This window comes from Carcharhinus amblyrhynchos, chromosome 23, assembly GCF_965287045.1.
Source record: "Carcharhinus amblyrhynchos chromosome 23, sCarAmb.v2.hapA, whole genome shotgun sequence".
Lineage (NCBI taxonomy): Eukaryota > Metazoa > Chordata > Chondrichthyes > Carcharhiniformes > Carcharhinidae > Carcharhinus > Carcharhinus amblyrhynchos.
This window is the reverse complement of record NC_137346.1, coordinates 31,049,550-31,062,815: the sequence shown is the minus strand read 5'-3', so window position 1 is coordinate 31,062,815 and position 13,266 is coordinate 31,049,550. Positions and strand designations below refer to the sequence as shown.

The 13,266-nt window shown below is 41.1% G+C and overlaps 1 protein-coding gene across 1 annotated transcript in view; it reads left to right on the top strand.

The window, feature by feature from the left end:
* The window catches only part of tyw1 (tRNA-yW synthesizing protein 1 homolog (S. cerevisiae)), a 143,118-nt gene that overhangs the window by 106,066 nt on the left and 23,786 nt on the right, over nucleotides 1–13,266 (top strand). The window contains exon 14 of the mRNA XM_080210647.1: nucleotides 7,629–7,739. Within this exon, the coding sequence (XP_080066773.1) occupies nucleotides 7,629–7,739 (111 nt within the window). The remainder of the gene's footprint in view (nucleotides 1–7,628; nucleotides 7,740–13,266) is intronic.

Below are 13,266 nucleotides of genomic sequence, written 5' to 3'. Positions count from 1 at the left end.
GTCCACTAACCCACCCTCCTCTCAGTGAGGCTCACCAACTCTTCATTTGCTGCAGCCACCGCCCACCCCGGAATGGTCTAGCCTTTCTGGTATTATACGGTCTGACAATCCCCTCCCCCCATATCAGTTCCAACTTTCCCTCCCCCAACCAACCCCCACGCTGAGTACCAATACCACTGTAAGGATCCCCTTTTAATGTAAGCTCCACCCCACTTTCATTTCACTGCAGGATCTGAAGCTCACCCACAACCCTCTTTAACTCAGAGTAATTGCCCAAAAATCCAAACACTACAAGGTCAAATTCAACCATCCTGCCCTCCACAAATAGAAACCAGTGTTTTCAGGTGTCACGTCTTTTTTTATGAAAATACTTTATGATCTGTTGGTTTTTGCCTTCCCTCTTGATATGATCCCCAAATCTTATCTTCTGCAAGGTCACCTTGAAAATATACCAAAGTTTTAGACCTGGTTCTTTTCTTGTTCTGTTTGCTGCCCTGCTAAAGTTACCCATTAGAAAGGGACTGTCTCTGCAAATGTTCTGAAAACATCCATGTGTATCTTCTCTGTACCACCTTCAACTTCATAGCCAACACAATGCTGATGTTGCTTGTTCAACGTTACATTGTGGAAAAGATTTGTTTTGATTTATTATTGTCATATACAGTGAAAAGTATTGTATCTCATGCTCTGTACAGACAAAACATACCATTCATAGAGAAGGAAACGAGAGAGTGCAGAATGTAGTGTTACAGTCATAGCTAGGGTGTAGAGAAATATCAACATAATGCAAGGTAAGTCTTTTCAAAAATCTAACAGTAGCAGGGAAGAAGCTGTTCTTGAGTGGGTTGGTACATGATCTCAGACTTAAATCTTTTTCCAAAAGGAAGAAGATGGAAGAGAGAATGTCCCGGATCGTGGTGTCCTTATTTATGCTGGCTGCTTCACTAAGGCAGTGGGAAGTGTAAACGGAGTTAATGGATGGGAGGCTGTGTGATGGATTGGGCTACATTCACGACCTTTTGTAGTTCCTTGCGGTCTTGGGCAGAGCAGGAGCCATACCAAGCTGTGAAACAACCAGAAAGAATGCTTTCTTTAGTGCATCTATAAAGGTTGGTGAGAGTTGTAACTGACATGCCAAATTTCCTTAGTCTTCTGAGAAAGTAGAGGTGTTGGTGAGTTTTCTTAACTGTAGTGTCAGCCTGGGGGTGGGGCGAGGACAGTTGTTGGTGATCTGGACACCTAAAATCTTGAAGCTCTCACCCCTTTCTACTTCATCCCCATTGATGTAGACAGGGGCATGTTCTCCTTTACATTTCCTGAAATCGATGACAATTTTCTTCATTTTGTTGACATTGAGGGAGAGATTATTGTTGCCGAACCAGTTCATCAGATTCTCTACCTCATTTCTGTACTGTGTCTCGTCATTGTTTGAGATCCGACCACCTATGGTGGTGTCGTCAGCAAACTTGAAAATTGAATTGGAGGGGAATTTGACTGCACAGTCTTAGGTGTATAAGGAGTATAGTAGAGGGGTGAGAACACAGCCTGTGGGGCACTGGTGTTGAGGATGATCATGGAGGAGGTGTTGTTGCCTATCCTTACTGATTGTAGTCTGTGAGTTAGGAAGTTCAGTATCCAGTCACAGAGGGGGGTGCCGAGGCCCCGGCCATTGAGCTTGGAGATGAGTTTTGTGGGAATAATAATATTGAAGGCTGAACTTAGTAATAAATAGGAGTCTGACGTAGTGTCCTTGTTATCTAGGTGTTCCAGGATTGAGTGCAGGGCCAGGAAAATGGCGTCTACTGTGGACTATTGTGGCAGTAGGCAACTGTAGTGGATCCAGGTAGTCTGGGAGGCTGGAATTGATTTTGTGCTATGACTAACCATTCAAAGCACTTCATAATGATGGATATCAGAGCCACTGGCTGATAGTCATTAAGACACATCTGCTTGGTTTTTCTTGGGTACTGTCTTCTTGAAGCAGATTGGGACCTCAGATTCTTTTAAAAACACAGGTTGAAGACATCTGTGAATACTCTTGCCAGCTGATCTGCGCAGGATCTGAGTACTCGTCCGGGTACCCCATCTGGGCTAATTGCTTTCCTTGGATTGACCTTCAAGAAAGCTATTCTGACATCTGCAATGGTGACCTCAGATACAGGTTCATCCAGGGTGGAGGGCATGCTCTTGCTGACCTCTTGCTCAAAACAGGCATAGAATGCACTGAGCTCATCAGAAAAGGGTGCGTTGAAGTCGGTGATTTTACATGCCGCCGAGTTGTAGCCTGTTATGTCTTGCAGACCTTGCCATAGTCGGCGGGAGTCGGTGTGGTTCTTTCAGCAACATCATATCAGAGGACTGAATTCATCCTATTTGCCTGCTGCCAAAAGCTGAGAACCCAAGTTCCTGATTCGATCGCCCTCGTTGAAGGCGAGCTTCCTTAAACTGACTGTACAAACTTGTAGGTGTGAATTGTCTGAGCTGAGCTTCACACCTTGTCTTCTATCCATCACCAAGAGCATCTCTTTGCAACATTAAACATCACCTTTTTCTGCATTTTTTTTGGGCTAACTCCAAGTTTGACTTCTCTGATGCTCTTTTTACAATCCTCCTGAGCTACTGCCTTCAGAAACCCCAACATATTCAAAATCTGTCCACATTTTATCCTGAATTAAATCCAATATGCTATCGCCCATAATCTTATCAATCCCCAAACACTTCAATTAAACAACTGTACTTTCAAGCTGTCTGGCCTTTGGCTCTCTGTTCATCACAATATTTCTGCAGCTACAGATTTGCTCAACCGCGTCCTAACCTCTACTTTTGATGTCCGAGCTCTAATAAAAGCATTGCACAAGAATGCAAGAGATAGGTGTCCATTCAGTACAATCTTGGCTGGTTTTGTGTTTTATCCCCACTTTCCTGCCTGCTCCTCATATCCATTAATTCCCCAAAAGACCAAAATTCTGTCTATTCCAGTCATAAATATAATCAATGATGGAGCATCCACAGCACTCTGGAGTATAGAATAACAAAGATTCATACCCCTTTGAGTGAAGAAATTTCTCCTCATCTCAGTCTTAAATGATTAACCCCTTATCCTGAACATTTGCCCACACCTCCCACTTCGCGAACTACCAATCCAGTGGAAATCATTTCTGTCAACTCTGTCAAGCCCCTTAACAATCTGTATGTTCCAATGCGATCACCTCTCATTCTAGTGACCTGCAGGGAATGTAGGCCCAATTTATTGAAGGCCTCTCCTCCTAGAACAACACTCTCATCCCAGATTCTAATGAGCCTTCACTGTACTGCCTTTATTGCAAGTACATCCATCCTTAAATTTAGGGTCAAAACTGTACACATTACTCTCACTCTGGCTGTTCCTCCAGTTACATTCCCCTTGTTAGGGTTCTAGACCAGAGCCTCAAGTTACATTAGGAAGCCAGACTACACCCTAATATTTTTTTCTATTTTGGCATAAATGTAAGGAAAGAATACTTCCTTCCAGGAATGATTCCACTGGCAAATTGGAATTCTTTTATTGTAAAACAAACTTTATTTAATAACACAGTTTAAATATGAACAATATTTGAAAATGAGAAGGAAACAACTTTATCATTGTTTTGGTTCTAAGTAAGCAACATTCCTTTTACAGACTTAAGTGCCACGTCAAATACAGTTGGCAACTATAGATATACTTGCTTTAGTGAGTGTTGACAGCATTGAAGCTTTCAAAGAGAGATAGAGTTCCAGAAACGTGCAAAATCCTCGTAACTTTAATCAGGCTTCAGCTACAAACTAAACTGTTTACTGCAAAGGGTTTTTTCCTCTGCTGCAGATCTAGGATTGCACGTAAACAACATCATCACATTACCCTGTTGGACATTCTAATCAGAAATCCCAGGGTAACTAAAGTAAACATAAGTCCATGAACTCTACTCAAAATAAATACTTGTAAGGCTGAGATGAATAATCATCCTGCTGTCCTAGCATCTGAGCTGCATTCCAGTCAGACATACTAACCACCCATAGAATAAAGCTGAATTTTTAAACATTCCCCTTAAGCCGAAAGAATGCAGACTTGAAAAAATGTGGTAGACAACTAGTTTAGCCATCCACTGCCAGGTCTGACGGGACTACGTGAAGCACTATCAGATCCTGCTCTTTTCTACTAAAGCTGTTCCAGAATCATTCTGGAATGCAAAAGTAAACCTGTCTTTTCTCTACCACAAACCATCTTGTTAAAGGCCTTGGCCCATCTCCTCCCCATGGAGGTGAGCTTCAACAATATGTCACAAAGATTGAGACCAACCAATCAGTTGCCTCAGCTGCATCCCTCCTTCCACTATCTGACTGATTAAAGTTCCCAACTACCTGAGCCTTAGTTCCTCAGTGATTTCCCCATATGCCTTCTCTGAGCTCACCTTGTCCACAATTCATCTCCTGGTCTCGACCCTATTCAACTCAATTATGGACCCCTTCTGCTAGCCAATGTTGTAAACAGTTCTCTGTCTTCAGGTATTTTTCCTTTGTCAGTTAAATCATTTGTCATTACCCTTCTCAAGAACACCAACCCTTGACCCCACCACCCTACTGTCCCATTTCCAAGCTTCCTTGAATATTGTACCTCCTGCCAAATCTGCATCTTTCTATGAACTCCATTTTTGAATCCTTCCAATCACATTTCATTCCTACCACACTACCAAAACAGCTTTTATCAAATTTCCATCCTGTGTCACTGTGACAAAGGTAAACTGCTTCCTCGCCCTTGCCGTTCCGCTGCCTTTAACACAGTTGTTCACACCATCCTCTTCGAATGTCTTTCCAGCTGAGAGAACAGTCATCACCTGGTTCCATTCTTATCTACTTGAACCATCATATTTCTTGTGTATCTCAAGGATCTGGCTGTGGCTTGCTCCCTTTTTCTCAACCACATGCTGCTCGTTCAAAAGCACGGCATTAGTTTTCACATGTATGCTGGTGACACCCAGTTCTCCCTCACCATTACCTCTCTTGACTCCTTTGCTGTTGCTTAATTATCAAAACACTTACCTGAAATCAGGGATCAGATGAGCAGAAATTTACTCCAATTAAATATTGGGTAGACTGAAGCTTTGGTCCCCATTCCAAACTCTGTTCTTTAGCTACCCAATTCTATGTCTCTCCCTGACAACAGTATGAGATTGGTTATGACCCAACTCCAGGCGGTGTTCCCCAAAGTTGTTGATCCAGGTAAAACCTCTCATTTTGTCACTGTTCAACTAGGATACCACCAAATTGCTACAATCCCAGGTTGGGGGGGGGGGGGTGGTGGGGGTTTGGGATGAACTAGCTCCCTGGCTTTCTTCAACTCCCTCTGTTGGTTGCAACAAGGTGTGATCCAGAAAGCATCTCTCTTCACAGATACCTTTTTCCCAATGTTTATGTTTTAATTGGAACCGATTTAACCAGGCCTTCTTGAGTTAAAGATAAACTATTAATTACTAAAGGCAGGAAAATGGTAAAACATCTGCATATACATTCACACAGGTCAGAAGCAGGAATGGAGTTAAGTAAATAAATATAAAAAAGGTATATGGTACAGTCCTCGACTTGTGAGAAGAGGAGAATTGAGCATTGCTATTCGAGATTCCAGTAGAGCTGACTGAAGTAGGTGAATATTCTGTTTCGAAGTTCCAGTAGAGTTGATTTCAGCAGACAAATAGTTCGTTTTGTGATTCCAGTGTTCTGCAGTTTAGCAGAGAAGCTCTCCAGTTCACTTTACAGCTACAGTCCTTGCTGACAGGGCTGCCTTCAACAGAGAGAAAGATATTGAGTGTGTTTGCTGGCTTTTACTTCTGTGTCAAAACTTGAGTACTTGCGTGGCCCCCGGCCCTGCTGCTCACCAACCCCCCCCCCCCCCCCCCCCCCCCCCAAAAGCGCATGCACACACACACACACACACACCCAATTAGTACTGGAAACTTCTGTTCCAGAGCTGCTGTGTCCCTAGCCAAGCTGTTCCAGTACAGCTACAACGCTAGCTCCTAGCCAGTAATGTAAAAAATTCACCTAGTATGTCCTATACACACAACAAGACAAATCCAACCCACTGCCCCATCAGTCCTCTCTTGATCATCTGTAATGTGATGGAGGGGGCAATAACTCCAATAACGTTTAAGGCAGCATTTGGCTGAGTGTGATGTCAAGGAGCATTGAGGGGAAACTCTCTACTTGTTGGAATCATACCCACCAAAAAGGAAATGGTTGTGGTTGTTGGCGGTCAGTCATCTCAGCCCTAGGACATCACATCAGGACTTCCTCAGGGTAGTGTTCTAGGTCCAACCATCTATAGCTGTCTTATCGATGATCTTTCTTCCATCATAGGGTCAGAAGTGGGGATGTTCACGTGTTCAACACAATGAACCTTGTGTTGTGAGACTTCTTACTGTGTTTACCCCAGTCCAATGCCGGCATCTCCACATCATTTCAGCACAATATTCAGCACCAACCATGACTCCTCAGATGCTGAAGTTCTCCAAGTCCAGGCTTAGGCTGAAAAGTGGCAAGTAACATTCACGCCATAAAAGTGTCAGATAATGACCATCTTCAGCAAGAAAATCTAACCACTGATCCTCAACACTGAATGATGTTATTATCACTGAACACCCCCCACTTTTAACATCCTGGGGGGTTGCCATTGATCAGAAGCTGAATTGGAGCAGTCATGTTAATAGTGAAGCTACAGGATTAGTTTAGGGGTGAGAATCCTGCAGCAAATAACTTGCCTTCTAAATCCACAAGCCTGTTTACAATCTACAAAGCACAAGCATGGAGTATAATTGAATACTCTGTACTTGCCTACATGAGTGCAGCTCCAGCAATACTCAAGAAACTTGACACCATCAGGACAAATCAGCTGTTTGATTGGCACCACATTCACAAACATTGATTCTTTTTTCCATCAGCGATGCACCATGGCCGCGGAATGTACCATTGACACGATGCACTGCAGGAACTCAGCAAGACTCCTTAGACAGCACCTTCCAAACCCATGTACACTACCATCTAGAAGGGCAAGGGCAGTGGATACCTGGGAACACCACCACCTGAAAGTTTCCCACCAAACCGCTCGCTACCCTGACATAAATATATCGCCATTCCATCTCTGTCTCTGGGTCAAAATCCTGACACTTGTTTTGTAACAGTACTTTGGTTGTAAGTGGACAGTGGTTCAAGAAGGCAGCTCACCATCACTTTCTCAAGGGCAATTAGGGATGGTCAATAAATGCTGCCATAGCCAGCAATGCCCTTGAATGACTAAAAAAAATTAAACTAAAGAACTCGAAACTAAGAACTTTAGGGATGGGCAATAAATGCTGGCCAGCCAACAAAACCCATGCCTCACAAATAAATAAAAAGCTAATTCAACTGCACTAGTCTCTGCTGGTGTTTCTATTCCATGCGAGTCCCATGAATCTTTTACCAAGATTTGTATGCAAGCATAGACACGGATTTATTTGATACTGTAGGGCATGACAAAACTAATTTCTTCAAAGTGAAATATAGAGAAGAATTTTTTTTTTGCCAGATTCTGATGGAAAATTCTGTGTCTTAAATTATATTCTTTATCTGTGATCTTGCAGAAACAACGCACAGTATATAGGCTAACTCTGGTAAAGGCCTGGAATGTGGATGAACTTCGATCTTATGCTGACCTGATCGAGATTGGGAAACCTGACTTCATTGAAGTTAAAGTAAGTTGGAACATTCGTTAGTAAGTTGGCAGAAAAGCACTGCCATATGCCATTATTTCATGCTTTTTGAACATTAAGACTTAGAAGTTGTATTTTCTCTGGCAGAATACTGGTTATAATTTTTTTCATATTTGGGTGCGTGAGTGTCCAATCCTGTCCAAAACCATGAATTTCTTCAGGTTTGATGTGATGATTCCAACAATATATTGCACACTGGCACAGAGGGTGCCTTCTCATTCCTCCAGCTCTCTATTAAGAATTCCTTTCAAAAAGAAATGCTGCCGGTGGAGAGTTCTTAATTCAAATAAATGGTATTGGACACAGTATTAAAAAGCAAAGTAACACAGATGCTGACAATATGAAGCACAAACAGTAACTGCTAGAGGTCAGGCAGCATCACCCTATAAACCCCTCTCCATTGCATTTTGCTGATAATAGTCCTTTGGTTATCAAACCATGCATCTTTTGACTCACTGTTAGCAATTGTGTGGGAGATGAACCCGTACTTTATATAAAATGATGACAGTGTGTTGACAGAGCTTGCAGATTGGTACCTGCACTACATTGTTAAAGCAAGGTTTATTTATTGATCACAAGTAAGGCTTACATTAACACTGCAACGAAGTTACTGTGAAATTTCACTAATCGCCACACTCCATCGCCTGTTCGGGTCAGTACACCTAACCAGCATGTATTTCAGACTGTGAGAGGGAACTGGAGCACCCGGACAAAACCTGCGCAGACACGGGGAGAATGTGTAAACTCAAAGTGACCCAAGCTGGTAATTGAACCCGGATCCCTGGCGCTGTGAGGTAGCAGTGCTAACCACTGTGCCACCATGCCGCCCTTTGCATAACAACACACTTGTTGCAATGCGATCTAGCGTTTTAATGCTGGGTTGTAACATGTTATTGATAGTAAATTCATTAAATGTAGGATAATAGAAAAAAGTGAAACATTGCAAATCAATATCTCATGGTGCAGTTCAGATGAAGTTTCCATCTGTAATGATAAAAGATCCTGATTGCGTTTGAAGAAATGTATTGAGCTATGTACACTGTCTGGAATTACACAGAAGAGACAGCTCAGAATTAAACTGAAGTCTCTAAACTAAGAACTTTAGGGATGGGCAATAAATGCTGGCCAGCCAACGACACCCATGCCTCACGAATGAATAAAAAAAAAGCTAGTTCAACTGAACTAGTCTCTGCTGGTGTTTCTATTCCACATGAGTCCTCCTTCCATTCCATCTGCCTAATCTCGGTCTTTCAACATGTCTTTATATTCCCGTTTCACTCATGTTCCCTTTTCAAAGCCTCTACATTATTCATTTTGATTCACTTCCTACGGTAGCAAGTTTACACATTCCAACCATTCTGAATGAAGAAGTTTATCTGTTTTATTGGATTTATCAGTGTATTATTCATTGCTGACTGCAATTCGAAGAAATCTAATGCTCAGTTAGGATGCCTGTGAAGTTATCTTGGCAAATGTGTCCGTGTGAAAAGATCTAGTGTTTTCTAATATATGTAATATTTTCTTTGCTGATGCAGGTTTTGAATTCTTAGTGACTTAGTGCACTGCTTTTGGTGCCAACCCCATCAAAAATTTCCATGCTGCACATGAACTATATAATATATGGGTACATCCAAATGCTTAATGCTGCTGATAGTTCCTTTGCACCTTATTTTTAAACTAGTGTTAACCTATTGAAAATAAATGAGCGAATGCCAGCTTAATGTAATAAAGGAATGTGACACAGGTGTGTTAAACATTTGGATTAAACTTGGGTTGAACTGAAATTCCCATCACTGCGTTGAAATTTCCAAATCAAATTCCATTTAAAATCTTTATCAAGTTCTGATTAAGGTATCCTTGTATGACAAGTGCCTCCATGTTAAAGAACAGTACAGCACAGGAACAGACCCTTAGGCCCTCCAAGCTTGCGCCGATCATGTTTACTTATCTAGACCAACCACTTATATCCTCTATCCCCCATTTGTTCATATGTCTATCAAGATTAATCTTAAATGTGGCTAACATAATTGCCTTAACCACCTCATTTGGCAGAGCGTTCCTGTTCCCACCACCCTCTGCGTAAAAAAAAAACTTCCCCCACACATCTCCACTGAACCTTGCCCCTCTTATCTTGAACTTGTGCCCTCTTGTAATTGTCATTTATGCCCTGGGAAAAAGCTTCCAACTGTTCACCCTATCTGTCTATACCTGTCATAATTTTATAAACTTCTATTAGATCGCCCCTCAACCTCCATCTTTCCAGGGAGGACAATCGCAGTTTATTCAATCTCTCCTCATAGTTAATACTCTCCATATCAGGCAACATTTCTGTCCAAAGTCTCCACATCCTCCTAATAGTGTGGAGACCAGAATTGAACACAGTATTCCAAATACGGCCCAACCAACGCTTTATATAACTGTAACATAATTTCCCAATTTTTATACTCGCTGTCCCGTCCGATAAAGGCAAGCATGCCATTTGTTTCCTTCACCACCTCTTCCACCTTTGCTGCCACTTTTAAGCATCTGTGGACCTGTACTCCCTGATCCCTCTGTGTATCACTATCATTAAAGAGTTAATGATAAGTGTGGAATATAATTTGTAAGTGAAAGTATACATACTGACAAATTTAGGGGGTTCCAATCTCATTTTCATTATTTTTTCATGTGAATGGAAGGAATTCCATGATTTTCTATAAAATAGAAACATGAAGCAAAGTAATTTGAACTGTCATTGAGAGATTGGCGCTAATTGGATGATCAGACTTTTAAACTATTTTGAGAACAGTTGCAAGTGCCATAACCGAATTTTTAATTAAGTTTTATTTAGACTTTTTTTGTATAAAACTCATTGCTATCAAACTGACCACTTTGGATCACTTCAGCAGTCTGTGGTGCAGTCCCTGCAGTCTCCAAGACAGAATCCATTAGATTAATGAAATTGATTGTTCATTTGCCAAATTGTCACCAACTGGGAAAAAAAAGTTTTTTTTAATTCTCCAATCCTCATTTTATATGGGTTGTAAGATGGAATAGCAGAACACAAATAATGTTGATTGTCACAGGTGACCTGTTTAAAGCAATACTCATAAATTAAAGTGTATTTATTAGTCACAAGTAGACTTACACTCACACTGCAATGAAAATACTGTGAAAATCCCCTAGATGCTGCACTCCGACACCTATGTGAGTACACTGAGGAAGAATTTAGCATGGCCAATGCACTTAACCTAATCTGCACATCTTTGAAGTGTGGGAGGAAACTGGAGCACCCAGAGGAAACCCACGCAGACACAGGGCGAATGTGCAAACTCCACAGTCACCCAAGCTGGGAATCGAACGCGGGTCCCTGATGCTGTGAGGTAGCTGTGCTAACCACTGTGCTGGCTTTTAAATTAGTGTATATATTGGCACCAAAAAACTTTTGTGATGGAAATTTTATGGCAGTTTTTAAAAATATGATAGCAGCATAACAGTGGTAGCTCTTTAACATGAAATTGTAACAAGAGCAAGCAGAATCAATATTTCCTGTCCAGTCATGTCATCTTTTGATGAGCAATACATTACTTTTCTTATTGAACATAAGCATTAACAAACAATCATTGATTTGTCTTCTATGGCGCTTTATTACACTGCTGTTGGGTGATTGTTATCCTAAACTGCTGAAGTACTAAACAATTTCTGTGGATTATATCCTCTAGATATTCAACTCCTCCTTCACTAGCATTCTCAGACAATGTTGTACAGCTTTCCAGTGAGAAATCCAACAGTGGCCTATTTTTAAAAATGTAACTTGCAGTGTTGGTAATTGCAAGAGTCTTCATATGATTACATTGAGATTGATCTTTAAAGGCTGGAGTTCAACTCCTCATCAGCTTTATCCACTCTAATGAGAATGATTAAATCTGTAGTAATCTATTCTAGATTCTAGTAGTAAACAGCACTTGCAAACAAAGTACCTTTCAGCAGCCTGATAATATATGTATTATTGATCCCTGCATTGTTTTCTCCCTTTTGTTCTCAGTGCAATTTTGGTGTGGCTATGAGTATTGTTCCTGTAATGTTTTCCTTCCTGCCCTGTGTCATTCATAATCTGATGCCCTGTTGATCCTGTGCCGCTATCCACTTTAAAATGTAAAATTAACTTTAATGCCAGGATGTCACGGTGGCACAGTGGTTACCACTGCTGCTTCACGGTGCCATGAACTAGGGTTCAATTCCAGCCTTGGGTCACTGTCTGTGTGGAGTTTGCACATTCTCCCCATGTCTGCATGGGTTTCCTCTGGGTGCTCAGGTTTCCTCCCACATGCCAAAAATGTGTGGGTTAGGTTGATTGCCCATGCTTGATTGCCCCTTAGTATCAGAAGAAAAATGTGAGGTTATGGTGTTAGGGCTTGGGTGGGATTGTTATTGATGCAAGCTGGATAGACTGAATGGCCTCCTTCGCACTGTAGTGATTCTATGATTCTGTGATGGTTATTTCTGTTTCATATATTTGCTGACTAAAGATATCAATGATTAAAAACTAATGCCGTGCACAAAATTCTATTCTACCTAAAAGCTTTCAGAACCAAGAACAAATCCTGTTTTCTATGAATTGGAGGAAGTCCACCACCACTTTCTCAAGAGTAATGAGAGATGGACAATAAATGTCAGGTGTTCGCATCCCTTGAAGGGATAAAGAAATTGTGCACCCTTGTCTGAATTCAAGGGCACTTCATATTAAATACATAAAACAATACAGGTGAATATCAGCTGAAATTAAAATTAAAAAAGTTGAACAGCCACTATATAACCCATATCTTCAGAAAGTTAACCTAGGTCAGTTGGTATCATAATAAACATTATTAATTTGGTAATCTTGTGAGCTACCTGTTAAAATACAGATACTGGGGAAAGGGTTAGACTAATTTTATTAAGGGGTTCACATCATGTCAAATGGTTTGAGACTGTAATGTCTTTTCCAAACTCTAAAATTGGATAACTACCTATAGCTAATTTACTAATTGACCTTTTTGTGTATTGTATAATTCTTACTTGATCATTTTCTCATTAGTCAGCAAATTGTTTTGCATTAACTCAAATTAGTCTCAGTTCCCCATCAATGCAATTGTGGTTGGGTAACTTGCAAATCAAGTCAATGATCTTATTTTTGAATGTGCAGATATAAGGTGGTTTGAGGTCATTTCCAAATCATATTGGTTCCGTACCAAGGCACTGCCAAGCTGGCTTTTAGTAGACTGCAATAGACTACCTTCAAACTCCAGTTTTTAAAGTAGAGAGGGGATCCACGCTCCTGCCAGCTATCAACTGACGTGAAAAAAGTAATTTCAGAATGCAGAGCTCTAAGAATTACTTTTTTATGGAGGCACAGAGCTCCAGTGTTGCTAGGCAATATGAAACTTATGGCTAATGGTCTAACTCCAGTCTGCTGTAAGTGCGTTATCTGTAAAGATACCTCTCTGACACATGTTTGGGACTCTCAAGAATGTTGTTACTTCGTTGGGCA